The sequence below is a fragment of the Coffea arabica genome, chromosome 7c, assembly GCF_036785885.1.
Source record: "Coffea arabica cultivar ET-39 chromosome 7c, Coffea Arabica ET-39 HiFi, whole genome shotgun sequence".
NCBI classification, from domain to species: Eukaryota; Viridiplantae; Streptophyta; class Magnoliopsida; order Gentianales; family Rubiaceae; genus Coffea; species Coffea arabica.
Window position 1 is genome coordinate 4075346 of NC_092322.1, and position 26830 is coordinate 4102175.

The following is a 26830-nucleotide window of genomic DNA, read 5'->3' on the forward strand; positions in this document are numbered from 1 at the left end:
AGTTTAATAAAAAGTAATTAATTTTATTGAAATAATTAATTTATGTAACTATTTTTCTAAAATACTCTTACATTAATTAGAGTACAACTTTATGAGAACTTGAATTGATGGTAAAAAAAAGAATAAACTCTCATTAAATATGGTAGGTTTATAGTAACAATAACTAACATTAAAAAGGGTATTTTTGAAAAATTAAAATACAATCACATTCTTCAATTGGAAAGTGAACTACAATTTGAGACAGATGAAAATGGAAAATATGACTATCAAAGTGGGACGGAGGGAGTAGGAAATGTTTTAGCTAATTTACCAAAACTTTGAACCAGTCATCATGTCGGCACAGATGACGTGCATATTACAACACGAAACTATGGAAGAAACTTTTCGAAGCCAGCAAAATGTCGTCACGAGGAAATCCTTGCAGATAAGAAGGGAAGGGTGATGCTATTGACACTCTCAAGAAAAGTCTCACCGACTCCATCCTCCGTTCCCTTTGTAATTTTAAAGCAAGGGTGGAAAGGATAAAGTGTTAGAAAAATTTTTAAGAGTGCTAATATATCATTTTTCCCAAACAAAACTAAGACTAACTTCATGAACAAACCAGTTCAAACCTCTATTAATGATGCAAAGCTGAAATGATAATTGAAAATTACTAATACTAGTATTAATAACCAACAGAGGAAAGATATGAAATAAAAAGTCCTTTTTTTGGACTAATTAATTGTAGTTACCTCCCTTGAGGTCTATCTAAATTACAGATTTAACCTTTAGATTTGACCGAATTATGATCCATCCCTTTGAATGGATGAACTTTCAACAAATAACCCCCCGATGTCAAACGACGATAAAAGTGTTACTGATGCCATCCAAAATTATAGTCAAGTGATCAAACCTACCTTCATTCAATTCTAGAATCTTAATAGCTAAATAATATTTTTTTCCATGGGCATTGTTAAAACCCATAATCTATACTCCCTCCATCAATCATATGTTATTTTGCTTTTTTTCTCCATCAGTTTCTCCCATCACTATTGTCTATATGCTGTATTTCTCCATTTAATCTATACCAAACTGATTACTACATCATAGTGGTATATTGTTAATTTTTTTTAAAAACATAAATTAAAAATAAACAGACATGATAATAGACAAAAACATGCTAATTTTCAAATCGAGCATGTTTTATCATGAATACAAGATAGTTAGAGAAATTTTCTTTTGTTTAACTTTGTTTGGTTCGTTGGATATGTTCTATTTCTTTTTTGGGTCTTGCGTAGTTGATCAGAAAAAAGAATGTTACGGGAGTGTTTGGATAGGGTATTATTTGAAAATTATTTGGAATAATTACTGTAACACTTTTTGTGATGTGATGTATGTGAGATAAAAAGATGGTTGAAAATATAAAAAGGTATGTTGAAAAATTTGTTTATGATGCAAGTGAAATATTATTTGGGATAAGTTCACTATCCAAACAAAAATTGAGGGACGAAATGTGTCATTATCCCAAAATTTGAGGATGAAAATCGGCATTTTCCCGTATTTTTAGGCTGTTTTTAGATTAGGTGTGAGGCAATGCTAAAGCATGAAAATGCAAAAGATCATCACTTTAGGAAACATTTTGCCCATGGATAGAAAGCTTGATGAATTTCTAATATTTGTGTTCTTTTTTTCTTTTACAATATTTGTTTGTTGTTCATTCAATTAAGTATCAGGGTGTTTATGTCTTTTAAACACTTCTGTTTACTTCATCCCTCTATCCCGTCTGAGAGAAGGGGCTATGTGTTATTTGACCAAACCTCAAGGTTCGAATTGTAGCTTGATCAAACTTAAGGGGAAGGTAAATCTAATTAACCTTTTCTGGTCAAAGAAAGAAGAAAAGTATCAAAGCTACTGCTCTCGCATGGAAACTGGAAAGTAGATGACGGAAACATGACCACACCTTACAGTTTTTCCCTTTCTCTCTCTTCTTTTATTTCCTGACGTGTACGTATCTGAACTTGGAAAGTGCCAGCGCCTGCATTTGCTATATACTTTTTTTGTAAGATACAGCTGGACAATACAATTTCCCGGGTTTCTCAATTCTCTCGTCCACGTATTTCAAAACTTGTTTGATTACAGCGTCGTCGTCGTCGTCGTCGTTGGAGGGGATTGGTGAAATGGAGGTGGAGAAGGAGGGGGAGATTGATCGGCTGCCGATTGACTTGTTGGCTCACATATTTACCCTCATCACTTGCTTCAAAGATTTGGCTCAGTATGTCCTTTCCCCCACGCCCCCCCCCTTTGAATTTTGCTAGCGTAATTTTCTTGGATTCTTTCTTCTTGCATTTTTTCTTTAACTGGGAAAAAAGAACAAGGAAAAGAAAGGCACTTACTCGTATTTGTTGACTTTATATGTGTGGAATGTGGGGTTGGTTGAGTAGGGCGAGCAGTGTGAGCCGGAAATGGAGGCAGGGGGTGAAGGAATCGCTGGCGAGGAGGGATAAGCTGAGCTTTTCAGGTTGGAAAATGGACGACGATTCCACCACACGCGTCGTTTGCCTTGCTTTCAGTCTCAAGGAGCTTGACATGTAGAGTACATCTTCCTTATCTTCCCCCCCCACCCCCCCCCCCCCCCCCCACCGGCGGTAATCTTTGTTGCGTGCAAATTCTCCAGTTGTAAGAAGATTGGAATGGGTAATTCAAGTAGGAACCGTTTTTTTGGGTGATGGAAAGTAGGGACATAATAAGAGTTGTGCGCTTGCTGACAATGATGATTGCCTGTTCTGGGTTTTTCTTGGATATTTGTTTTTTATTGTGAAAAATTTACTCACATAAACTGTAATTGGTTTTTTTTTTCTCCTTTTACACGTAGGTGGGAGGTCTCGAACCCGATACCTCTCACTTATACTCTTTCCTCCTGCCACCCGACCCATCCCTCGTCGCAACTGTAATTGGTTTACTTGTAATAATTACTACAGTTTGTTGATGTCCGTGTTTACAAATGATGAAGTAAGTTGCTAGCTTGATTTTCATTTAATGGTCTGGCATTAGGCTGCAATTGGTGCTTTAATCCTAGGAACAGACAAGGAAAAAAATTATTCTTGGGCAATGCAATCAAAATTTTATATCATGCAGTAGTATTTGCTTAGAATTCTTGTTTGTACAAACATCTCATTGTTTACCTAAAAAACAATGCAGTTTGACAAAATTTATAATTATTTAACGTCCTCAGTTCTAGGAGCCGATGGGGCTGCCAGATAACCGACCAAGGGCTTTACCAATTAGCTACTGCAAAGTGCATTAGCAACCTATCCTCGATATCTTTGTGGGGTTCAACAGGAATCACAGATAGAGGTGTTATCCAACTGGTGGGTAAATTCTTTCTCATTTATTGGAAGTAGTAGTTATTCTCAGTTGATATGGAATAATCACCATATTACATGTGATGCTGTATAGAAATCTGCTTCTGTCATCTCGAATATTGTTGCGGTAGTTGTTATTGCTGTTACTAGAAAAAGCTTATTTTCTTGGCTGATTGATCTCCGATTATAGTTTTTGGATTTAAACCGAGTAGGTATAGCAACAAGAAACTGTGAAGTTCTAAATGTTAAATGGAGATTGCGCTTCTGTTGAGTTGTCTTTAAAATCAGCTGGGATTACTGGAGGGATTTCAGCTAGTGTCACTGCAGTAGGGGAAAACAATGCACCTTCCTTTCAGAAGTAGTAATCTAGTCTTCTGAATTACAATGGCTTAGAGAATTAATTATGTGCTTAGCACAGGAGTAGCTGCAGAGAGCGGTGATCCTTATCTTCATCTGGCTTCAAAACTGTGCTTACTGTCCAATGAAACAACAGACAGCAGGTAGGGGAAAAATGCTTGGGGAAAAAATCTGATCTGAATGGCGTTAAAGGTGATGCGGGAATAAATTTGACCATTGTCCATATATTAATCTTCAGTTGCTTAAAAATTTGGAATCTCATATGCTGTCAACATTTGCATGTCCAGAGTGGCACCTTGTGTGACATTAGGACATCACCTGGTATGGTGCATTGTCTTGCATTTGACACCATGAGGGTTTCAATTAAAACGTACTGTGCTTATCATTGTCAGACGCCCCTTCCATCTGCTTGACTTCAATACCACTGTGGGACAGACTCAAGTTATGGTTCTCTTTGAGTTAGAAATAATGCATTTCATTTATAATCTCTTATAACTGTGTAATTATATTCGGTGGCTTCCTCACTTTATCTATTGTTTATTCTTCGCCTTTTTCTTATCTGATTCCCTTTGTTGTGTTGATCTGGAGAGTTCTACTAAGTAAAGATAGATAGGCTTTTGATGCCCTTAGATAAACTCTGTAGGCTTTTGCTGTCTGGTTGATTGTGTTTCAGGCTGTCAACGTTTGGATAATGGTGCTAATGGCATTGCAATAGGTGTTTCTATCTTTCTGCATCTCATGTTTGTGCATCAAATTCGATATTTGATCTTCTTTTTGCAGATTTCCAGAGCTACTTCTTTACAACACCTAAATATAGGTGGTACATTTATCACAGATACATCCTTATTTGCTGTTGCAGATAGCTGTCAAGAATTGAAGGTAAAGCCACAAAATCTGTTCTCATTGACCCGTCCACAATAGGCCTCAGAGACACACTAAAACACACAAACATGCACATAGAAGTGCAGAAAAAGAAAAAAAGGAAAAAAAAAGAAGAAGTAAACAAAATGAAGTAGGTCACCGGCTTGTAAGATTTGAGCTTCCGCCTCATATGCATTTAGGGCGGAACCATTCTTCAAAGTTAGGAGCTACCTAATGTCATTTTCGTGTCTAAATACTTTTCAGACTATTGTCCTGTGGGGCTGCCGCCATGTGACTGAGGAGGGACTTGTAGTCCTTGTAAATAAATGTCGCAAGCTGGAGTCCATAAATGTTTGGGGTCTGAGGGTTCCATTGGATTGCTTTGTTGGTTTGCTTACCATAAGTCCTGCTCTTCAGATACGACCCAAAGGAATGGTGAACGTTGAGAGAGTTTCTATGTGGCCTGTCTTTTAAGGTGAAGCGACTGGATGCGGGGATACAAGTGTGTAATGATTGTCTGTCCTACAACTTATACAATGTCGTACAGATTACTTGTCTTTGTAATCTTCTGAGTTTAATAAACATGGCATTGGCCCGCCAGTGAATTGTATTTAATGATTGTTTGCTCCAGACAAAATTGAAGATTTGGGATGTGATTATCTTCTAATTTTATGCATTATGATATGTGCGAGGAATGAGCCCCCAAAGGGATCAGGTATGGAGAGTCTCCTAGTACAGGAATCCTTAAATTCCTTGGGGACTGTTCTTTTGCTTTGAAATACGGGAACGAATGCAATCTTCATGCCATTGCATCATATTCTTTGACATCTGGCAAATACATGGTGGACACTAACTGCTTCTCAGTTAACCATGCATGGGACCTGTTCCTTTTTGTGTTTTTGTTGTGGGGTGGTCTGCTATCTTGTCACACCTCTCTGATTTGACATCTGGCAAATGGTGCAAGTACATGGACACCAACTGCTTCTCAGTTAGGGCAAATTATCTGATTGGCCCTTTAACTCTTTGTCCAGGTAAAATTAAGCCCCTCAACTATTTTTTGATGACTTTAAGCCCTTGAACCTGTAAAAGTGGAAAATCGTGGCCCTTTTACCCAATTTCTCCGGTTTTGCAACCGGAGGACCAATTCACACGCATGCAAGTGTGCTTCTTCAAACGGCATTTTTGTCCGCCTGTTCTAAACAAAAAGGGCACAACTCCTTCCTCCTTCTTCTTCTTCTTTTCTTTCTTCTTTCTTCTTCCCGCTGCCTCTGTTTTGCTCTGTGCCGCCGCCCGTGCTCGCCGCCAGCTCCAAATCGATCTCGCGCTTCGCTCTCCCCACCACCAGCTCGACATCACTCCAGACGCCACCTCTGCCCCAGCTAAACTCTTCCGCCACCAGATCTGCTGCTCCCACGAACCCCCTGCATCTGCTGTTGCTCCTCTGCCGCTGACCAGTCGCGCGCCGCCATCTCACCAGCAACCCCAGCCGGCCGCGCCCCAGCCTCTGTGCCGCCGCCGCTCACTCCCAAAGCCACAGTCGCGAGCCCCCTCTCCCTTCGCGCGAGCAGCCCGCCGCCATTTCGCTCGACTAAACCCATCGCGCGCCCCCATCGCACGCCATTAGAACAGGCGGACAAAAATGCCCTTTGAAGAAGCACACTTGCATGCGTGTGAATTGGTCCTCCGGTTGCAAAACCGGAGAAATTGGGTAAAAGGGCCACGATTTTCCACTTTTACAGGTTCAAGGGCTTAAAGTCATCAAAAAATAGTTGAGGGGCTTAATTTTACCTGGACAAAGAGTTAAAGGGCCAATAAGATAATTTGCCCTCTCAGTTAACTATTCAGGAGCCGAGCAAACTTTGATTTAAGGTTGAGATCCTAAGGATTATTATAGAGATCTTGAGTTTAAATTTGATTGCCCTCCACCTGCCGGAGCGCGGCCGTGCTGGTCCCTTGGAAGTTTTATTAAAACCCTACCAAATATTAAAGTATTAAACACAGATTACACGACTTACTTGTCTCGTCCCGCTCAACGCTATGAGGTTGGAGTCACCATACGACACCTACCATGCGAAATCAAAGAATCCGGTGGCGACTGGAAACCGAATGGAGGGCGAAGATGCATGCTAAATAGTAAATAATCTTCCCGTACAAGGACTAAATAAGAGGGAAGTCGGAGATTAAAATTCAGATAGATTCCTAAAACTTGTCTGCATATACAGTTGATGATGAACTTCAGATCCCCCGTCATCGCGCGTAGAAAAGAAATTCGTACGAAGGAAGTCAGCGTTCACTGTTACGTTGACCTTTTCAATTGACCGTATGCAGCTCTCCAGAAGAAGATTTCAAGTGGACAGACAATAAAAGTGCAGGCAATCCTCCATATTTTATGACAAGCATGCCCGAAGTGAGGTGATTATGTTGAAATGCACCACCGTATTAAAGAGGGGAAAAAAGAAGAAGAAGAATAATAAGAAAAAACGCGCAAAATAATCACCCAAGCTGAGAAAATGGTTGCAGGCTAGGAGACCTATAGACAGCGGAAATCCTACCACTGGAAAAGAACTCAGCAGATAAGAGGTTCCATTAAACTCACGTCCTATCAAATTCTGCAACTACATCGGGACTGCCCCAAACAAAAGCCTGAAAATGAAAAGAATTCATTCAGGGGAGATATTCTCCAGAAAATACAGCAATTCCATGCAAATATACTTGATATTTTATGAAAAAAAAAAAATACATCCGAAAAACATGCGAGTGATGTACAATGACAGAGAAGACCGTTCTTAAGGTTGCTGTACGAGAAAAGTTTACAAATTATAAACAAAAGTGCTTTCTTGGGATAGATTAAGCAATAAGTTCCACCTATAGTAAAAGAATGAAGCATATATCTAGAAATGAACCCGAATTTTGTTTATATTAGTCGCTAAAGGTCACAGACAAGAAAGGACCACAATTTGCTGAATTTATAAGGAAATGACCTGATTAACTCAACCATTTTATGTTGCTTAATGCGCTAAGAAGAGCATGAACTAGATGAATGGGCTTGACCCTGTTGGTGTATCAATCCAAGGTTAACATGAAAAGATGTTCTACATTTGTCCTCCAAAACTGGCTCCAGTGGAGAAGCATAACAAGTTTCAGAGCATGTCAGGACCACAAGTTGAACCAAAAATAGAAGGATTAAAAGACTTCAAGAAAGATATACGCAAGAGAATTTTAGAATTTCAGAGTATGCCAGGAATCAAAATCTCCTCCTCATATAGTAAAATGTCCTTTCACTGTAGTTCCTTTGATATTCAAAGGTCACCTTGCTGCCCTGGGCCCTAAGTTTTTGGCCATAGACCATCTTCTGGAAGTCAAGGATCTAAAATCTTAAGCACACACGAATTATGTTTTCCTGTACACAGTATTTTCTGTCCATTGCTGCAAGTTGGCAGTGTTTTATGCATGAGATCTTTAAAGATTGAAGAATACAGGAATTTGATATGATGAACACATCAATTCATAATCATACTTTACATTCAAATCAAACTATTATGTAAGCAAGCAGAGTCAAACAGAGAATGAAAACAATGTAATTAAGTGAAACAAACACTTGAGCAAACTTTGGTTATCCAAAACATACCACAATTGAAAGCTGCAGAGTCCAGTCAATGATCCACAAGATATTAATGGAAAAGCCTCAGTTGAAATATTTTGAGGTCAAGTAATAATAAACATACCAGGATTCTCTGCTGTTCTTTCTAAAGCTGACTCCTTGGTTCTTTAAAATATTTTCTTGAAAGAGTTCCTGTGGTCTTCCCCTCTATAATACAACTTGCAGTATACTCCTATTTTAAGGCTAGTAAAGTAGAAGCCAATGCCCCTGCATTAGCTAATACACCAAACAAATGTTCTGTCTGGTCATAATAGCAACAACAAGATGGACATGGAATAGATGCATGTAGACATAACACGGGAGGGCTGGATTGCTGCAACAGCTCCTGTTAACTGCACAGACCCAGAAAAACTTCCAGCAGGACTGGTAGTAGCTGGAGTTGTATTAGACGCGGGAACATTCTTGCAACTTCCAAAAGATGCCCCTGCCTGCAAGGGGTTTGCAATTTTCAGATCTTTCAGTTTCAGAGCTATAGGGGTAGCAGAATTAAGGATGCTACATTAGCAACTGAGTGCACATGATAAATTGTAATGTCTTGTTGAAATTTCCCTATCTCAGCATCACCAAAAATTCAAAACGATGGTTTTAAACTCTGGTCATGTTGAATTAAGATATTTGGTCTATGAAGTGTTTGTGAAGGGATAAAATAAGTCTCCTAATATTTTTGACAGCCCAATTATCAATATAATTGATTTGCAAGTCTGATAACCAAATCAATACTTGAACGAGTGAAATGTGTGTATTCCCTGAACTTATTACTGTTTTCATAAAGGAAACAATGACCTTCTGCAGAAATTATGATATCAAACCTGACAAGCAGTGATAACAGTGCATCCACATAATGCTTGGCCATTCATCCTATCCACAGCATCGAAAACACCTCCGCCATCACTCCTCTGCAGCAGCTCCAGTTAGAATGTTTAGTTCTCTATCAGAATTAAAAAAATTCCCTAAATTAAATATTCTGTACCATGTAAAAGTTGACAGCCAAAAAATTTGGTATGACATTGCTGGCTGCTTTGTAACAGGTGTTAATCATATCAATAAGGGCAACTGAATGTTCTTTACAAGCCTGATTTTGGTCTGGAATAGTAGGGAAGTAATTTTGTAGAAAAAGGGATGCACTTTTCGAGTTGAGTGGCTTTGATTCCTTTCTGTTTGGGCATGAACCAGGCACCACACCAGGATCTCCGGCTGAAACCATAACGAATTAGTAAATTGCTAGTACACGGAGCAAGTGCAAACAGCATTCACAAGGAATCAGAAGTGAAAGCCACATGCAACATCATACCTTCATTTTCCACCATGTGCTTCCACTGATAAGCAATTCCTTCAGTAGCTTCTTTGGAGGAATCAGAAGTGAAAACTAGCAACCGGTGATTGTCTTTTATCATGTCAGTAACAGTGGGCCAGTCCTCACCCTTCTTGGGCATCTTGGAAAGCGGAAACCAATATTTGTCCAACCCAGCATTCGAGAATACCTTTGTCAAGCCTTTGGGGGCATGGACATAGTCCTCAATTATGATGGTAACGATTTCAGTTGGGTTCTCATTCAAGAATGCTTCCACTTCCTTTAAGGTGTCAATCGCGGGCTCCTAAAAGAAATAAAAGAGATCCCATTACAAGATATATAATCAACACTAAACAAAACCATTCAAATCATGAACAGAGTATCCACAGATTTACAAAGGCAGTGAAGTTATAACACTGGCCACGAAACGAGTGGCAGAGCCAGATGTCATCCTCGAAATCGTACATGTCCAACATCAATCCCCTCACTCCATTCTAAAGACCAGCAGGAAAAAACACAAGACCCACAAATTAAAATCCAGATGCAGTAATAACAATCTGATTTTTAATCCAAGTGAAGAATGAGCAAGAAATAAGATAAGAGCATACTCTGAGTTGATTAGTAACTGTATCCTCTTGATTGTAAAATGTGATCCTTTGAGCACCCGTTAAAGATGGGGCATCCACAATTGAGAATGAATTGTGGGTCACCAGCCATGTGTATTTATTAAATGGCAGCCCATTGATCTAATCAGATTGTACAAGATAACAGGTAATGTTAAATTAGAAAACATAATTGCTAGAGTCTTGAAAAGAGAGAAACAAAGGGATAAGGCATTGGATCATTACAATTGAAGTAGGGATGGTAGCTTGTCCTCTGGTGCAGAAAGGTTGAGTCTTTCCCACTGCTGGACAGTTTCCACAATATAAGCCAGGCCCACAATCAGTTGCAGAGGTACAAGAGTCCAGGAGCTGTCAAATTTTGCAAAATTCAGCTAAAATTCTGAAAGGCAAAGCTGAACTTGTACGGATCTGTACAGTCACACTTCCATATAGTGAAGAAAACAAAAGCAGGGACTAACTAAACCTGGCAATTGCCGGTGGAGCAAGCAGTAGCGGGGATAAAGGCGACAGGGACAATTAGTATCACCAGTAAAAGATAAAACGGATGGTTTTGGGTTCCCGTAACAGCGAAGGATTTAAGAGCTCTCCTGCTGCCGCTGATGAAGTTGATGTTGCTGCATCTCTTCCTCATACTGATACTGTGACAGTAGAATTACTCCGAAACATGCCAGCATGCGACGCTGACAGAGATTCTTTACAGACATAAAAAAGATTAAAAGCTACAGTCAAGGTACCGGCAAAGCTACAGCCTATAGTTGATTTTACCATCCAGTAGTTGTTTGGTATTTCACGTGTGATGCGCCATATTTTGCATTCAGGTGGCAGGCTTGGCTTGGCTTTAGTTTCATCATTGCCCAATGTCTAATTTCTACTTTCTAGGATTCCCTTTCTTTTTCTTTCTTTCTTTCTTTTTCTTTTTCTTTTTTTTTTTGGATATAATATGTCAAATAATATTTTCTACCGTACTTATTTTACTGCAATTGCAAGTTTTTATGTTCGCAAATGGCAACTATACTGGGTTGCTTCGAAGAGGGTTAATTTATTATCTTAATAAAACTAGTTTTGGCATTAAAACAAGTAAAGTGGAATTATGGTCAGCCTGGTACCGTAGAATGGTTTACTTTCTAGGAATTGATTTACCTCATACAGCTAATGATCGGATAGGATAGCACAAGACCGAAGTCCCTATCACAAAGTCTCCATATATTTCATTTAGTCACTATAACATTTTTATGGTTATCATAGAATTGTACAGCGGGAAATGCTCAAATCTACATGATTTCACTCTAAATTGACGAATTTCAGCACTAATATTACAAGTCATTAATGGCTGCGACGAAACTATGAATTTAGCTCTTCCCTTGTGCACTACTTCAGAAACTGTTAAATAATCAACAGCCAAAATCCTGTGTTTAGTAGTCCACTTCTAGCTTCTACGTTGAATCCTTCATTAGTTAGAAATTCTATTTTCGATCGGTTCTTTAGATGAACTACAAAATATCAGACCCAGCGAAGATTGAAGAAACAAGACACCGAATAGGCTTATACAACTGATCAAGAAAATGAAAATGTTGGCTGCCAAGTTTTACAAAGGACAGGTGGAGAGGAGAACGATCATCTCCAACCCTTTCCCTCTCCGGGAACTTGGCAAAGGAAAGAAACCATTAAATGGAAAAGATATAGCAGCACGCCGTCGCGAGGGTCCGTCACCACCAATCACCTGCCTTGTTACTGCTTTTCTTTCAAGCAGTGGGACCCGTTATCACAGTTACGGGGCCGCTTCTCGTTACGACCGTAAATTAAATGAAATGATGCCACCTTCATAACAACAACTGAAACCTAAACGTTGACATTGTGGATGTACTGCCATCGAACATTTGTCATTGTGTTGAACGAAAGTTCGCTGCATCTGAAACCTAAACGATGTCAAAACTCAGCCCACCGCAAAGCATGCCGCATGGAAAACATTACCAGCACAACATGGCAGCAACCAAAAACACCAAAACCGCGGAGCAACCAAAAACTATTACTTTATCAGCTGTCAAGTCCTGATGCCGAAATTACTATAACAAAGTCTGCAATTGCACAAGGATTCCTGCTTTTGAAATTTCTTTTCCTTTTGACCAAGAACATCCTCAAATATGAGGGAAAAAAATACATCAAATGAGTTGCATAGAGCATTTGCTCTCTACACAAAAACCTAATCTAACAAGAAGAGACGGACTGATTCAGTAAGCCTATACTCTCTCTCATTAGGGTAGTCATGTTCAAAAAATGATCTGTTAAGGTAATCCAGCAGATGCCAGTCAAAAGTCTCGCCAGCAAAGATCAGAAGTTGCACCTAGGCCTGCTCCGGATATGATGTTTCTGTCAGGAAAAGAATGACAAAAATCCCAATTTGCACAAGTTAAACGAATGCTTTACTATGTATGTTTCTTAGCACGGCCACTTGAAGGACCGCCATCCTCTTTTTTAAAATCAGATGTCTCGGGCTTTTTTGCCCATGCAGGAGCTCTGTCTGGCTCATAACGATAGTCATAAAAGAGTTCCTCTCCGGCACTGATCCGTTCTTTGGCAAATATACCAACTCTGTGATCTCCAGCCACCATAATGACCTGCCAAAGAATTAACAAATCAATAGAGCAGGATATATACAATACATCACAACTCAGTCACTCCCTCTGCCCTCAAGCATTTACTTTTCACCCTTACTTTTGCATAACAATTAGGATCGGGAGAATGATTGGCAAACTTCAACTTGTCACCTTTCCTAAAAGCATCAAGCACAAACTGAAAACAAACAATATTAGTTTATGCTCTTTCCAGAAAGGAAACAATTTACTGATAGAATCCTTCCACAAAAATTTTAGATTTGAAGGGGACACCAGAAGTCATGCCTGATCATTGAGATTGAAAAGAAAAGATGAGTTTTCACGATCATATATCTTCCCGCGCTTATCAGCTTCCCGATGTGAAATTAATTCACCAGTGTATTCCCCAAGGTATTCATGTTTTGCAACATTATTCTGAAATGCAAATGATGGTAAGTCCAATAAAAATAAGATGACAAAAAAGTCATATGCCAAGATAGTACCTTCAGGAATGCTCCCCAGCCAGATACATCAGATCTTCCAAGTAAAACCTATAATAATCAACAAAATGGTACCAGTTATGCTGATTAATGAGTCAAGCAAACTTGATGGTGCAATATGTCCCATATCCCCAAGAAGTCTAGATATATCTGAGACGACAATAAAATATATATCTTTGAAAACTATTTTGGGTGAACGTACTCTGGTTCAAGTTTATCATAATGCTTCACAATAAATGAACTAATGACAGATTATTCAATTCAATAATTTTTCCTAGGCAGCAGATTACTATTGGTGAATAACATCCTTCAGACTTGCCACCAAAATAAGCAACAAATAGATCTGCAACCAGAACTCTAAAGCAGTCAGTGAAGAACAACTCAGAAGAAGAAAAAGGAGAAACCAATAGTAAGTACGATTGACACCTCTAGTAGTAGCAAGTCTATGGGAACCATGTACTCCCTCAATCAGGACACTAAGATGATAACTAGGAAAGAATTTAATAGTAGCAGCAGCAAGTCTAATAACAGCAACATCAATAATAGACATGTCCAAAAAGATTAGTTTTCTAGACTTAGCACCCCCTAAATCATGATTGACGTAGAATAAGAATAAGGTAAGATTGAGCGGAAGCTTGATCAACGGCCTTAGGAGAGAATAATTGTTTCAAGCATCATGTTTGAAATGTTTCTCCCTCAACAATTTCTGGTAAAAAGTCAGATAAAATGACAACCACGTATATTGTGTGTGCTCATTACACATACGTACACACATGAAAATGAAATTTAAGTCATAATTACCCTTTGTTGTTGTTTCAGCAGAAGTTTCATATTCCTGCATTCATAATTATCACCCCTTTGGGAAGGAACCCCAAGAGTACCGTCACCACAACTGCAAGGCAAACTGAAGTGACTTAGATAGGAGTCAAATGTGGAACGGTGACTAAAGAGATCACTTCACACCCACAAACTGGAAGAGAAACTTGTAGTTGTGACAAATCACAGAAATTTAATTGGTAATACAGAATTCAGAAGGAAGGGAGCTTAAAGTCATTCTATCAATCCAAATAAGTCATTTTGTCTCGAAGAGAAACTTGTAGTTGTGACAAATCACAGAAATTTAATTGGTAATACAGAATTCAGAAGGAAGGCAGCTTAAAGTCATTCTATCAATCCAAATAAGTCATTTTGTCATCCCCACTTCAGTATCTACCCATAAATTACTGAATAAACATTTACCATTTAGAGGTACAGCAGTATTTCCATGGTAATGAGTCAGTGACAATGGCTGCTGAAAAGATGTCAATGTTGATCACTGCTTAACAAACAGATCAGGAAGAAACGAGTCTTCCACACACTGATGCAAAAGTTAAATATGGCACTAGCAACTGAACTTTCAGGGGGCAGCACATTATTAAAATGACACTTCATTTTTGTACAATACTTGCTCTCATACAAAAAATGCAAGTTTCTTAGCGGTTGTCCTGGTATTTACATCATCCATGAGGTGCATCATGTGATGTTGTCCACAATAGTTAGATTTTGAGCTTCTAATAAGCCAAACAAAAATCGTTGTCCCAATAACCAATTACCAGCAAAACTAACATACAAAAGACAAGCACCCACCATATGTCCATTTTGTGCCACTTTAGTGGACAGATGAAGTTCTATGCAATAATTATATTTGACATTAGTCAAAGCATAATCACCCAACAATCAGATGCTAACCTGATCCAGCAATTTCGGCAGACATCAGGATCACATTCCCTATCTGCAGCAAAACAAGGACATTGACGACTTCGGCACTGACTTTTAGCACAATGACACCCTCTGAATCGGTTTTTACAACTCTTTGGGCATCTGGAATAGAAAATAATTGTATATCATCCACAGGATTCATTGTAATGTGAAATATATCAGCAAGAATAATGTTACCTGGAATTAAACCTTGCACTACATAGGATAGAACAAGGTAAATCTCATTTCCTAAATATCTGTACTGTCTGATAAGAATCTAACCCAAATATTTTATGCCATATAATCAATTGCCTTGTATTCTCCACAAGTTGATAAATTTTAATAAGTCAAGCAAAAAAGCCTACTATAATGCACAGCATCCACACTTGACAAGGACATCTACCCTAGTGGAGTAGCTCACCAACAGCTCATGCTGAGGAGGAAGAAGTTGGGCATGTTTTCTTCTTTTTTGTAATTTATCTGTTTGTTGACAGGTATGAATAAGAATTGACTTGCCCATTCATCCTTAACAGAGTGCTTAAGAATTTTGCAGAGGAAAAACAACTCACCCACAGTATTTTTCACAACATGTTCCATTTACAAGGCAGGGACACTCTTTTCCACAGGGAGATTGACATCCACATGGGTTGTACTGACGACAAGGTTGATCCTTCCTCTCAGAAATTCGCTTCCTAATTGAATGGTATCCAGCAGATTTCCAAGTATACTTTAAGCGTCGAACTCTACCTCTCCTACGCAAGAATTTTGACCTTCTCCGAACTCCATTACCCTATTTCATTTTCCAGACTCAATATGGTAAACATTTTATGATAGGCTGGAGAATGTTATACAACATTGAGATGAGCAAAAGCGAAAGTACTAACCATGGTTTCTTTGCCATCAACCTTGTAATAACCATCAATTAGAGCATTTGCTCCATCACCAGATTGAGAGATTAGCTTATTATCATAGCTATTCATATACAGGAAAACTTCAGAACACGTCTTCAAACCATTCATCAGATTTCTAGCAATCAAACAACTGTGACAAATCAAAGATGCATCAGAGAATTAATAAAATAAAGAATGCAATCTCCTAGACATAAACCATTAGAAGCTAAAAGATAAACTCCACAACAAACAAATGAATGACCTCAAAGTATTCTAATTTGACAACTACAGATAAACATATCAATTTCAAGAACCCACCACAAGAAAGATTCGTCATTCACTTACCGCATAGTGGGTGGAGTAAAACACACAGATTAGCTATTATTTACTGCAACTAGCTCCATTTGGAAAAAAAATCATTTCCTTCAAGACACTTGACTATTCACCATAAGACACGCTGCAGAAATGTCTTGCTAGTTTAAAGATTCTCAGTATCCCCAGAATAAAAGGAGCACAAAAAATTTGAATTATACTTTCTTATGCCATATAAGTCCAGGAAATAGAGTCCCAAACACAAGAAAATACAAGAACACAAGAAACCTTCCAAGTTTAGCTTGAGAAAAGATACGCAAGAGGTAGAAAATAGATATTAAAAAATATCAAATACTTGAGTTGAATTTACCAACCTGTTCCGGCCAAAGATCTCTAGACCCTTCTCATACAAGGCCTTTTCAATTGGTTTCCAGGATTTATCATCGTTAACTTCATGTTGATACAAGCCCAAAGCAAGCAAGTCATTTTTCCTGGAGGTATCATCCTTTCTTATGACAGGCTGGTTATCCATAACCAAATTTGGTGGGCAACCAGAAGTCTCAATCTGCAGAGGTTTGCAGTTGTCCAAAGCCGGAGATATCCGGCGAGGCCTTCTTGCATTTGGAGATTTCAACTTCAGGGAAGATGAACTTTCATCTCCATTTTCCTTCCGCGAATTAGATTGAAGGCTTAAATCTTTAAAACCCAGAGTTCCACTTTCAAGAGGATCAGAATCAGAAGCTAACATTTTCTTCTGCCTCTTCCTCATGGAAACTAGCATGTGCTCAGCTATCCGCTTGCTATTCCTTTTCTGTGTACCACCTCTCTTGACAAGCTTATTCTTCGGTGGCGATGAAGAAGGCTGAGCATCTGCAACCTCAATTGGAGGTCTAATCTCAGAGTCACTGCTTTCACATATATTTTTTGCATTTGATGAAGTACCATCACTTTGTGATGATTTTGTTCTCATTTTCACAGATAGGCCCAAATTCTTCCTCCTAGGCATCTGAGCACTGGCATCAGATGGCGGGAACAGATGTTCTTCAGAAGTTCCCTGTCCTGGAGATCTTATAGATGCATCACTTTCCAATTTTAAAACCTGAAGCGAATAAAAATTACTGGTAACAAATGGTAACAGACATGTTGTAAAGATTAACTACAGGATAACATACGTGCCTAGACAAAATTTAAGGGAACTGAGAGAGAGAGAGAGAGAGAGAGAGAGAGAATAACCAGCCGATAGCAGTTTGCACCACAGGGATCCTTTTCTGCATCTGGACAGCATGATGGAGGTGGTTTCTCAGCCTAATTACAGGAGTAAGCAATGAGATAATTATGTTGGTATTGGAAGGGTTACAAAAATCAGATGTAGGTGGTTCTCAGCCTAATTACAGGAGTAAGCAATGAGATAATTATGTTGGTATTGGAAGGGTCACAAAAATGAGATGTTGATATATTCACTTACAGGAAATATTAGATCCTGTGAACATCCATGCAATCTACAATCAAAGACCTGAAGGTAGAAAAAGAACAAGAAGAAATCACATTTAGTAGCCTAATTAAGGAGTAGGCAATCCAATGATTAGTTAAAGAGCCATTATTTGAGAACAGTTAAACAAGATGCATACAAGACATCGACGACAAAATAGATTGTCAAAGGAATCCAAAGCAGCATCAAGATTCTTGTCGAGATATGAACTTATAGACCCATCGACATTCACATTGCTAGTAAAACCCATATCATTCCCTTCTTTAACAAGATCTTCATGTCTTGCCTGTACAAGATGTTTGATGGTGGTTTATCTCTGTAAAAAGCAAGCAGAAAACAAATGGGAAACAGCTGGACCAAAGTTTGCACTATGACCAGTTTCAGTTAGACAATTGGATCTTAAAGAAGCCCAATTAAACTAGGACTAAGAACCCATCTCGCACGTCCAGCACATACCTTTATTTCATCAGGCTTCCTAGAAAAGCACTGAGCCAGCAAATCCAAGATAACATCGGAAAATCCAAATTGTTTGACAGTCATTCTGGTAAAGCGTGGGAAAAAAGACATATCAGCACCTCTTATAATATCTATCATAAAAACAGCAAGATAGATTTCACAACAATGCATTTTGTCAGTAAGAAACGACTTCAGAGCTGCAGTTTGACAGGAAATAACTCCAGGTTGGAAATCAACTACTCTAAGCAGGTTCCAAAAAGGGCAGCTTAAACTATTCATGAGCTCAGCTTTCTTTCCCCAAATTCTGCACCTAATTAAGAAAGTGTAGAGCTCAACAGAAAATTTAAAGACGCAGATTCTTTTTAAAATTGAAACGGTTAATCTTTTCCAAACCTTTTCTCCTTCTAGGACCTGTTAACGAGGCGAGATGGATTCCATTTCATAAAAACAGCTAAAAAGCTGCAAATATTTCCATAAAGTACACAATGAAAAGCAGTGTGAGATTTATTACTGCAGAAATTGGGCCTTCCGTCCTGCCCTGCTGTCTAAGTGCATTGGAAGAAAGATAATTGGAATTAAAAGATTACACTATTAGCAGTTAAATGGAAAACAATTTTCAGCATCTTGTCCCCAGTAAAAGTCAAAACCATGGCTAATGCATATTAAAATGAAATGTAAGCAATATATTTGATGTAAGTTACAATCACAAAGTCTATAACAGCATATTGAGATTGTGCAATTAATATCAGATAATTCATAAAGACCAACCGCAAAATATAATCTTCAGACTCTGTGAACTCTTTCTTTTCATCTTCTTCCTCGATAGCATCTTCCTCACTATCACTGCAAATTAGGGCTTCGCCACCATTCTGGTCATAGTAAATTCTCCTTCTACCAACTACAGACTGATCCTCTGTCATTCTCTGATTTCTACATCAAATTTTAGCACAGAAGTTCAAAGAAGAAGAAGCAACATTCAGAACACAAAAAAGATAATTGTGCAACAATAGAGTGGCACCCTAAACTACAAAAAAAAAAAAAATTTACACAATGATGAAAGATAATATCAGAAAGTACAACCCTTTCACAGTCTGCTTCGATAAGCATCCACAATCATACACAGACAGAGACGCATAGACAGCCAAATAATCGAACCAATGGCTGACAGGAAATAAAAGCATTGCATGCCCAGCCATTTGTTGCATGACAGTGGAGAAGGCATATAAGATGACAATGCTTTTAATCCCATATTGTTCATAAATACGCCTAAAAACATGTAAAAATTACAATCTTAATTAAAACAAATGAGGCCTCCTCTATGCTCCATACTAAGATAGTGCAACTTGGACTCGGATCTAACTGTAAGACAGTTAAGTAGCTATGAAGTCATTAAAGGTGAAGGAAAAAAAAGCTGCACCTCAAAAAGCACATGCAGCATGTAACACAATAAGCAGATATCTCTAAGCACAAATCGATCTTGAGAGAGTTCCGAAATCAGAAAAACAGGGCATGTCAGGCACCACAAAATAATTGCATTAACTACAGAAGATCTGGACGTTCTACTTATTGAGTGACATAGAACAGTCAACTCATTTCAACTACTACAGTCATATGGCAAAAAGCACTCAAATATTGTCCAGCAGGAGCTTGGAAAAGCTACAAGTACCAGTTACCACCAAAATCAATGACTTGCAGCAGAATCAAAACAAGATGAGTATGATGAAAAATCCCTAAGTGACTCAAATTATACTTCAAAATTGTTATAGACTGCTTAAACTTAAAATTTCCCCAAAAAAGAGAAAAGGAAAACAAAAAGAAAAAGAAAAAGTTGTTCATTCTCTGTTACCATCTTGTGAATAACAAGAAAAGAGGAAAAGAACTTCTCTCAATTGAAAGAGTGTTGGAAAACGAAAAGGATTAAGCACAATTATACATGGACACTGCCTCTTTCCTGCAAAAGACAATCTTACCACACCTGTCCAAGAAAATCCAGGTGGTATAAGGAGGTAATCTTTTCACTTCAGGTAGTTTAATAGGACGGACTGCATTCTTGACTGCAATACTTGATCCTAAGAGAATTGCTGAAGAAGCATATCCATCTTCTTGGGGACTGTTACCATCACTATCTCCACTGCTGGTACTGATTCCATTTTGCATATCAATTGCATCTTTCTGCCTCTTGGCCAACAAATCTACAGCTTGATCTGTGCCATTAATCTTAGGATTCCGTTCTGCTGACAGCTTAAATAGATTTTTTGTTACATCGAATAATTTTTGTGTATTTTCTTCCATTCGTCTCTGGAAAAGCACAATTTGACAAGAATGTTTCTCAATCTTTTACTCAAAAGACTAAAAAGTTTAATCAATATTTTAAAGTAATCAATGTTGCACCTTTACAAAAACAGTGCGTTCAGAGGCTACTTGTTCCTTTAAAACATCAATGATTGCCTGTATTTCCAGAGCAGCTGGAGTCTTTGCATCAACCAGCACAATCTGTTTATTAAACAAAAGATCAGGATTCTTGAAATGATAAATTTCCATGTGCTACACTATGGATATAAAAAATCATTAAAAAAAGATTGCTCATAGGATGATATAAGGAGACATGCAACAGATATATGCAACAGATTAGACAATAGTCTTCCATGGCAATAACTCAAAAGAAAAAATGCACACACACAAACACTTAAGACTAAAAAACTAAGTTTCTAGTTTGGAAAGGAAAACAAAGAAAGTGTCCATGGTAAATCTTGAATGAGGAGTGGAGGAGGAAGGAACTCAAGCATGACTACTTTAGAGGTGATACTCATTGTCAAAAACTGCTGAAACACCATGGACAGTAACAAGTAAAAGATCACATGTGAACAAGTAAAAGCTGCATGCAAAATTATGCCAATTTCATCAAGCAATAATCAAATGTATCCAATAGAATACATGCCAACAAATCTTAAGCAATAATCTAAAGTTGAAATAGACTACAATTCCAACACCAGCTGATAATTGTTGTTTAGCTCCTTAAATTTCAGTGCCTGTGCTCCTAATATTCTATCCCGCAATACAAGAACTATAGAAAAATTGGGAGAGATGGACAGACAGACAGAAGGCAGGGACCAAAGCAAGAGAAAAAATGTGTAGATGGAAAAAGACACCATGCATAGGTTTACCAAAATAGACATATAAACAATCATGTTGCATATAACCAAAACAAAAGTACGTGAAGCATTTACAAAACAAGGTGGTTAGATAAACATTTTGTATTACTGCTAAAGGGTTATCAGGAGGGTCATCATCAGGGTCAGATCGCCAAGCATCTTTGGGAGGGTCATCAGGCAGGTCTGAGGGGTGAATGCCATGGGAAGGGTCATCAGAAGCACCAGATCGTTGAGTCTCATTCGGAGGGTCATTATGATGGCCAGACCCTTGAACGTAATTAGGAAGGTCAGATAGGTGGGCAGAAACAGTGGCAGATGCCATAAAAGCTGGCATTGCCAACGCTGAAGGTTGTGAATCAACCTTCAGATCCGCCTCTAATTGAAACAATTGACATAGATCTATCTTAGACAATCATCAATCTAAAATCCAAGTTAAAATGCATAAAGGATCTGAGCAAGAGAGCCACAGATCTGATTTGGCAAGATAGACTTCCAATCTTTAGGGCACAGACGGCAAGATGGTGTTGGGGGCTTGCAGGAGGAAGATGCTGCTTTAATATATAATCTTAGCAAGGGCAATTATGACAAAATCCCATTTTACCTTTTTATTTAATTTTGCGTTACATCAGTTCCAAATCTGACAAGGATTATTTATGTTTGTATCAAAAGAGAGAGAGGACTACCAAGAATGTGCATTTACGTGTAACAGCTGGATGAGGGCAAGGAAAACTTTGAATAAAAATAATCATAAGAATAGGCTCATACAAACATATATCAACTAAAACTCATTTAGTTTTCCTCTTCTTTTTTTTTGAAATTCTTTTCCTTCTTTGGGCAGCCCGAAAAGTGATATTTATATCATCAATATTCGTGAAGGGGTTAAGTGTAGTCAATGATGGCAACACCATCACTAAATAAATAGCTCAAAAAACATGAGTAGCAAAAATTACAAACTAAGTGACAATAAAGAGAACCTGGAACAGAAAGAATCAAAAGGATATTCTCATACAAACATAAAGCTACAATCGAGTGTTTTGCATCTTCTTCTTTCTCTTCTCTCTCTCCCTCACTTTTTCTTTTTGTCTTTTTTTTGACAACTGGAGCAGTGGAAAATATGGTGACCGCTTAAACTAGTCAACAATGGCCACATGTAAAATAACAGATTTGAGTTTTTACATGATTAAGATAGTAAAAGAATCTGAATAGGATCCATTCAAGTTTTTATGATAGTTTAAAATAGTACACATTCTGTTTTTTGAAGCATTGCTCTTGTAACAGATTGCATGGTGACAACAACCTTCAATTGAAAAGAAATGGAGTTAGATCTCAAACATGTTGATGAGAACAGAAGTTAAGTACATCTAAAAGCATGATGAATGAAAAATAATTGCTGTGAGAAACCATTAGGAGGGTCAAACACGATAATAGGAGTACAGAAACATCATGGATACCAAGACTATCAAAATACACAAGTAAACTAACGTTGGCCATCAGCCTAAAACTAGCAAATGGTTACATTAATACATTTGCAACAAAAAGAAAAGGAAATGATGGACTTAAGTTCTATGTGCTGACTTAGCTTTGAGGCATTATTTGAACCTTTAATGTCTAACCCTTCTTTTCTGTCTAAAAGTTGACAGATAACAATGAAAGGAAAGAGAGACTAATGAACCTCTTAATAGTTTAACTACCCTTACCAACTTTGCCTTTCTATACTCTCCCTTTTTGAAAATAAAGATTTGGCCTTCTTTTAATGTTTGTAGTGCCTCTAGCAAGGTTTCTTGCACAGAAATAAGCATATTTTCAAGGTTTCTAAATTACAGTGACCAACCTTCCAGTTTCATATCATGAATAACGTTACGTACGCCTCACTTTTTCCTTTTTCTTTTTAGACCTTTAGATAAGTTACATACACTTCCCGTACATTATGAAATCAACATAATTAACACTTGCTATTCTAAATCTATTTTTGTAGAATAGTAGAGAGTCATATATGATGGAGAGTAAAACATAAGCGGCAGAAAAGCATGGAATAGCTTGAAAAGGATAGCAAGAAAAATCATTTCAAACACTCAAAGGACACTTTTCTGAAATATATAATGACTATCAGGGGAAATGAATCTAAGTTACCCATTTTATCATTTTTATAGTCTATTTCTATCCCAATAAACTGAATGATCACCCTTGTCCTTCCATTTTTATGGATAACTTATCGTTTCTTTAGTTCTTCTTCAACTTAAACTAGCCTGCAGCTCTAAAGAGAGATCTATCTCATGCAAAAGTTGGTAGAACAAATTTTCCAGCGAGAAAAAAATTGAAAGAAAATTTTCTCTCATTCCAGTTTGGAGTTGAAACTTCAGGTCAGATTGACGAACTTGAAAGACAATTTCATAGGGATTGAGAAATCCAGAATGGAATAAAGAATAAGAATGTATTTATGGTTATTAGCTCGGCAAAGACCGAATGATAGTCTTTAGCAGCCACTTTGCATGTCTTTTATTTTTTGCTAGCAGCAATTCTGGTTGTTATGCACTCAAAAATTTTTTGTATTACAAGGGGATAACCACAAATTTTATAAAATAATAAACATGTAAGGAAATGCCTAAACCTGAGGTAAAATATAAGAAATGTCACAAGCACTTTAGATGAAAAGGATGGGCTTCGAGACATGGTTTGACGTTTAGATGAGTTCACATTCTGCTCTCACTCTTCCTCCCTTGAGCGAATATAGGTTAAATTCTGAGATGTTGCATGTAATGTTTGAACAAGCAATGGAAATTCATCAACAATTCTAAGCTTAGGTTAATCTGGATTTGAACATAGCTTCAAGCACATTCTCCTCTGAATAACTTAACAAAGAAAACATATTAAAACATTTCCAAATTAGCATGCTGTTGGTCGGTGCTTGTAAGTGAGCCTTCCGTATAAATCAATACACGTAGTTAAGTTCAGCTCAAACCCTAAAAACGCAGGCGTGGCCATGACACAGAAAAAGGAAAAAGTAAACAGCTTGTAATTTTTATTAAGTAACACTAGAAGTTAACCAATATACATCACATTTAAGATAACAACCTAATTACAAATGCTAACAATTCTACTTGTTCAACACACCTGATCAACATTAATCATGAATGATCACAATCCAACCTTATGCCGAAGAAAAACAGAAAGGAAAAATCGATTAGCAAGCCTTCCCAGATTGCAAAAATGCACGCACGCCTTTAGAAAATATATAAAGATAAATATCTAATATCTCATTGGCGATAATGAGAACTTTAATGCAGTATGAGAAGGAAATTATCTACGATGGGACGAAGCATTACGGAAGGATGTTCGGTGAGAGAGTCGGATCCGGAGGGGGAAGAGGAGGTGGATGCCTTGGATGCCGACATTGCCGGTGGCAAAGTTGTCCGCCGACGTTGAGCAGGATCCTGCAATGGAGCTCCAAACAAAGATCCGATTCATTCAACGCCAAGACCAATGCGGCAGGAAATTTTTGGATTTGGTGGGCTGAAAGTTAAACTTAAAACCCTAGGCCATGCTGAATTTTAAGAGAGGGATGTCGGGGGACCATAAAGGAAGAATTCTGGTTATCTTTTTCGCTCTTTTTTCGTCTTTTACTAATATTGTCAACTATTCTATTCCCAGCGGCCGTTTTCTGAATGCGATGATTAGGATTTCATTTTTTTTTCATTGAATTAAAATTCCAATCAGGAAGGGCCGAAGGCGTAAGGATAATGAATTTAAAACTGAGGTTAGGTGATATTGACAGGACAAACTTAATCCTGCCAGAGCAATTTGTTTGCGGAAATACAACATTGCCCTTTTGAAAACTTCCTGTGTGTATTTAGTTGTCCATCAAAGAAAAGACATGCAACTGGATTGGGTATATCTGGATTGTATGGAAACCGTAGTCCTATTTCCAATAAGATCTAGAAAGATAACAATTCTTCTAACCCTTTCTCTTATTTTTTTTTCCTTTTTATAAAAATTACAGAATTTTAAAGGCACACGTTTCGCAAGTCAAACCGATCATATCTTACATATGCTTCTTAAACTTTATATATATATATATATATATATATATATATATATATATATATATATATATATTATGTAGTTTTTTTTTATCGAGATAAGTTATCAATACTTTTATTTTTTTTTTAATAAGCACTTCATATTTCTCTTTATTTTGTGCTAATGGACAAGATTAATCATTCCATCATGTTTATATAATTTACCCAACCCAACTTCTGAAATTAGTGGATTGATTGGGTGGGTTTTTGGGTTTTGGGTATAATTGCCAGGTCTACCTGTGTCGTTCACTGTTTTACATGTGATTCATTTCTTATGCAATTATAATTTTTTAGTTCTTTATCCCTTAAACTTACTTTTTTTAATTATTGTTACAATTGAATGGAGCGAAAACTGAATCCTCAAGTCATCTTACCAAAGACTATCTATTCAAATTGATTTCCAAATCATTGGCACACCAAAAATTCTTATAAAAGGGTTAGTGGAGACAAATTTTGATAGGACACTTCCATTTGAGCATGAAAAACTATCGCGTTTATTGGGTTTCCAAGGGTAATGTTGTCGTTCGGGGAACGGAAATATGTGCAGTAGCAGAAATACAGTGAGCAATAAAACCGGAGGGTGAGACCGGCTTCTCTTCCCTTTTTTGTTAGTATTTTTTTTTTTTCATCTTGTTCGGTGCGAACTTCGGTAGGTTGGGTCAAGGACAGAGTAATTTTGGGGGGAAAACCTGATGCTTGGCCCAATATTTTGAATTATTCCCGACGTGTCGCTGTTTGCTTTGGGAGCAAAAGAAAATGGTCCAAGTTCTGGACAGGACATGTTCTCGTTTTCCCTTTTGTTTTCGTTCCTTTATTTTTTTTGGGTAAATCTATATCTATATAAATTTGAAAATAAATTTTTAGCAACAAGCCTCCACACATCTTTCCACTATCAGTTCTATTTTTCTAGCATTTCACATTTAATTTAATTTATAAAATATAATTCTCTTAACTTCCACATCTACCATTCACATTTGAAATTTTTGATTACTTTTTAAAATCATTTCATTTAAAATTTTTGGTTCATGTGCATGTTATCTTATTTGAACTTCAACCTATCACATTTCCGATTGCCTTGTATTATTTATGATTCTACTCCAATTAAAACTTCTATAAAACTATAACAAGAGATAACAAATATAACATCCTTTCATGCTCTCTTATTAATTTAAATAAGTAAGATTATTTACACTCCATTTTTGTTACTCACGCTGTAATAATCATTTTAATCATGTAGTTTTTATTAATTAAACTATATGATAAAACAAATGGTGAAATTGTAAATAATAAAAAATAGAGTGCAAATCACATTTTCCTAGGTAAGAAGTGACTTCCATGTCTTTCTTATTTAAAAAAGTAAGAAGTGACTCTACTTATATAGGAATTTGGTTTGGAGTTTATTAGTGGGAGAGTAAATAAAGAAAAAAATATTTCCAAACTTAGTAAAAGTAAATGATAATATTTTATCTTTTAACTTAGTAATCCTAAGTAAA

At 37.4% G+C, this 26830-nt stretch overlaps 3 protein-coding genes across 5 annotated transcripts; 1 reads left to right on the forward strand and 2 right to left on the reverse strand.

Moving 5' to 3' along the window:
- The first annotated feature begins 1968 nt into the window (after positions 1-1968).
- Positions 1969-5210, forward strand: LOC113698656 (F-box protein At5g67140-like). The gene is made up of 5 exons (XM_027218542.2): positions 1969-2251; positions 2421-2567; positions 3212-3347; positions 4479-4577; positions 4824-5210. Exons 1-5 carry the CDS (start codon positions 2157-2159, stop codon positions 5031-5033), a joined length of 687 nt encoding a protein of 228 aa, XP_027074343.1. The 5' UTR covers positions 1969-2156; the 3' UTR covers positions 5034-5210.
- Positions 5211-6666: 1456 nt separating this feature from the next.
- LOC113698655 (PI-PLC X domain-containing protein At5g67130) lies at positions 6667-10973 on the reverse strand. The gene is made up of 9 exons (XM_072057231.1): positions 10598-10973; positions 10360-10482; positions 10120-10257; positions 9907-10005; positions 9512-9815; positions 9191-9414; positions 9030-9116; positions 8285-8648; positions 6667-7202 (listed from the first exon to the last, which is right to left on the reverse strand). The coding sequence occupies exons 1-8, from the start codon at positions 10763-10765 to the stop codon at positions 8466-8468; spliced, it is 1326 nt and encodes a 441-aa protein (XP_071913332.1). The 5' UTR covers positions 10766-10973; the 3' UTR covers positions 6667-7202; positions 8285-8465.
- A 677-nt stretch (positions 10974-11650) lies between these two features.
- LOC113699074 (histone-lysine N-methyltransferase CLF-like) lies at positions 11651-24992 on the reverse strand. Of its 3 annotated transcripts, none has more exons than XM_072057234.1 (17): positions 24585-24992; positions 20501-20602; positions 20085-20407; positions 18878-19039; positions 18110-18194; positions 17793-17939; positions 17630-17677; positions 17398-17469; positions 16539-17263; positions 15847-16003; positions 15532-15752; positions 14954-15085; positions 14027-14129; positions 13229-13276; positions 13032-13160; positions 12847-12924; positions 11651-12749 (listed from the first exon to the last, which is right to left on the reverse strand). In XM_072057234.1, the coding sequence occupies exons 1-17, from the start codon at positions 24651-24653 to the stop codon at positions 12558-12560; spliced, it is 2793 nt and encodes a 930-aa protein (XP_071913335.1). In that variant the 5' UTR covers positions 24654-24992; the 3' UTR covers positions 11651-12557. The 3 variants fall into 3 exon arrangements, with proteins under 3 accessions (XP_071913335.1, XP_071913333.1, XP_071913334.1); XM_072057232.1 differs by lacking the exon at positions 24585-24992 and adding an exon at positions 21371-21795; XM_072057233.1 differs by lacking the exon at positions 24585-24992 and adding an exon at positions 21371-21793 and having other exon boundaries at positions 14027-14117.
- Between the last annotated feature and the right edge of the window lie 1838 nt (positions 24993-26830).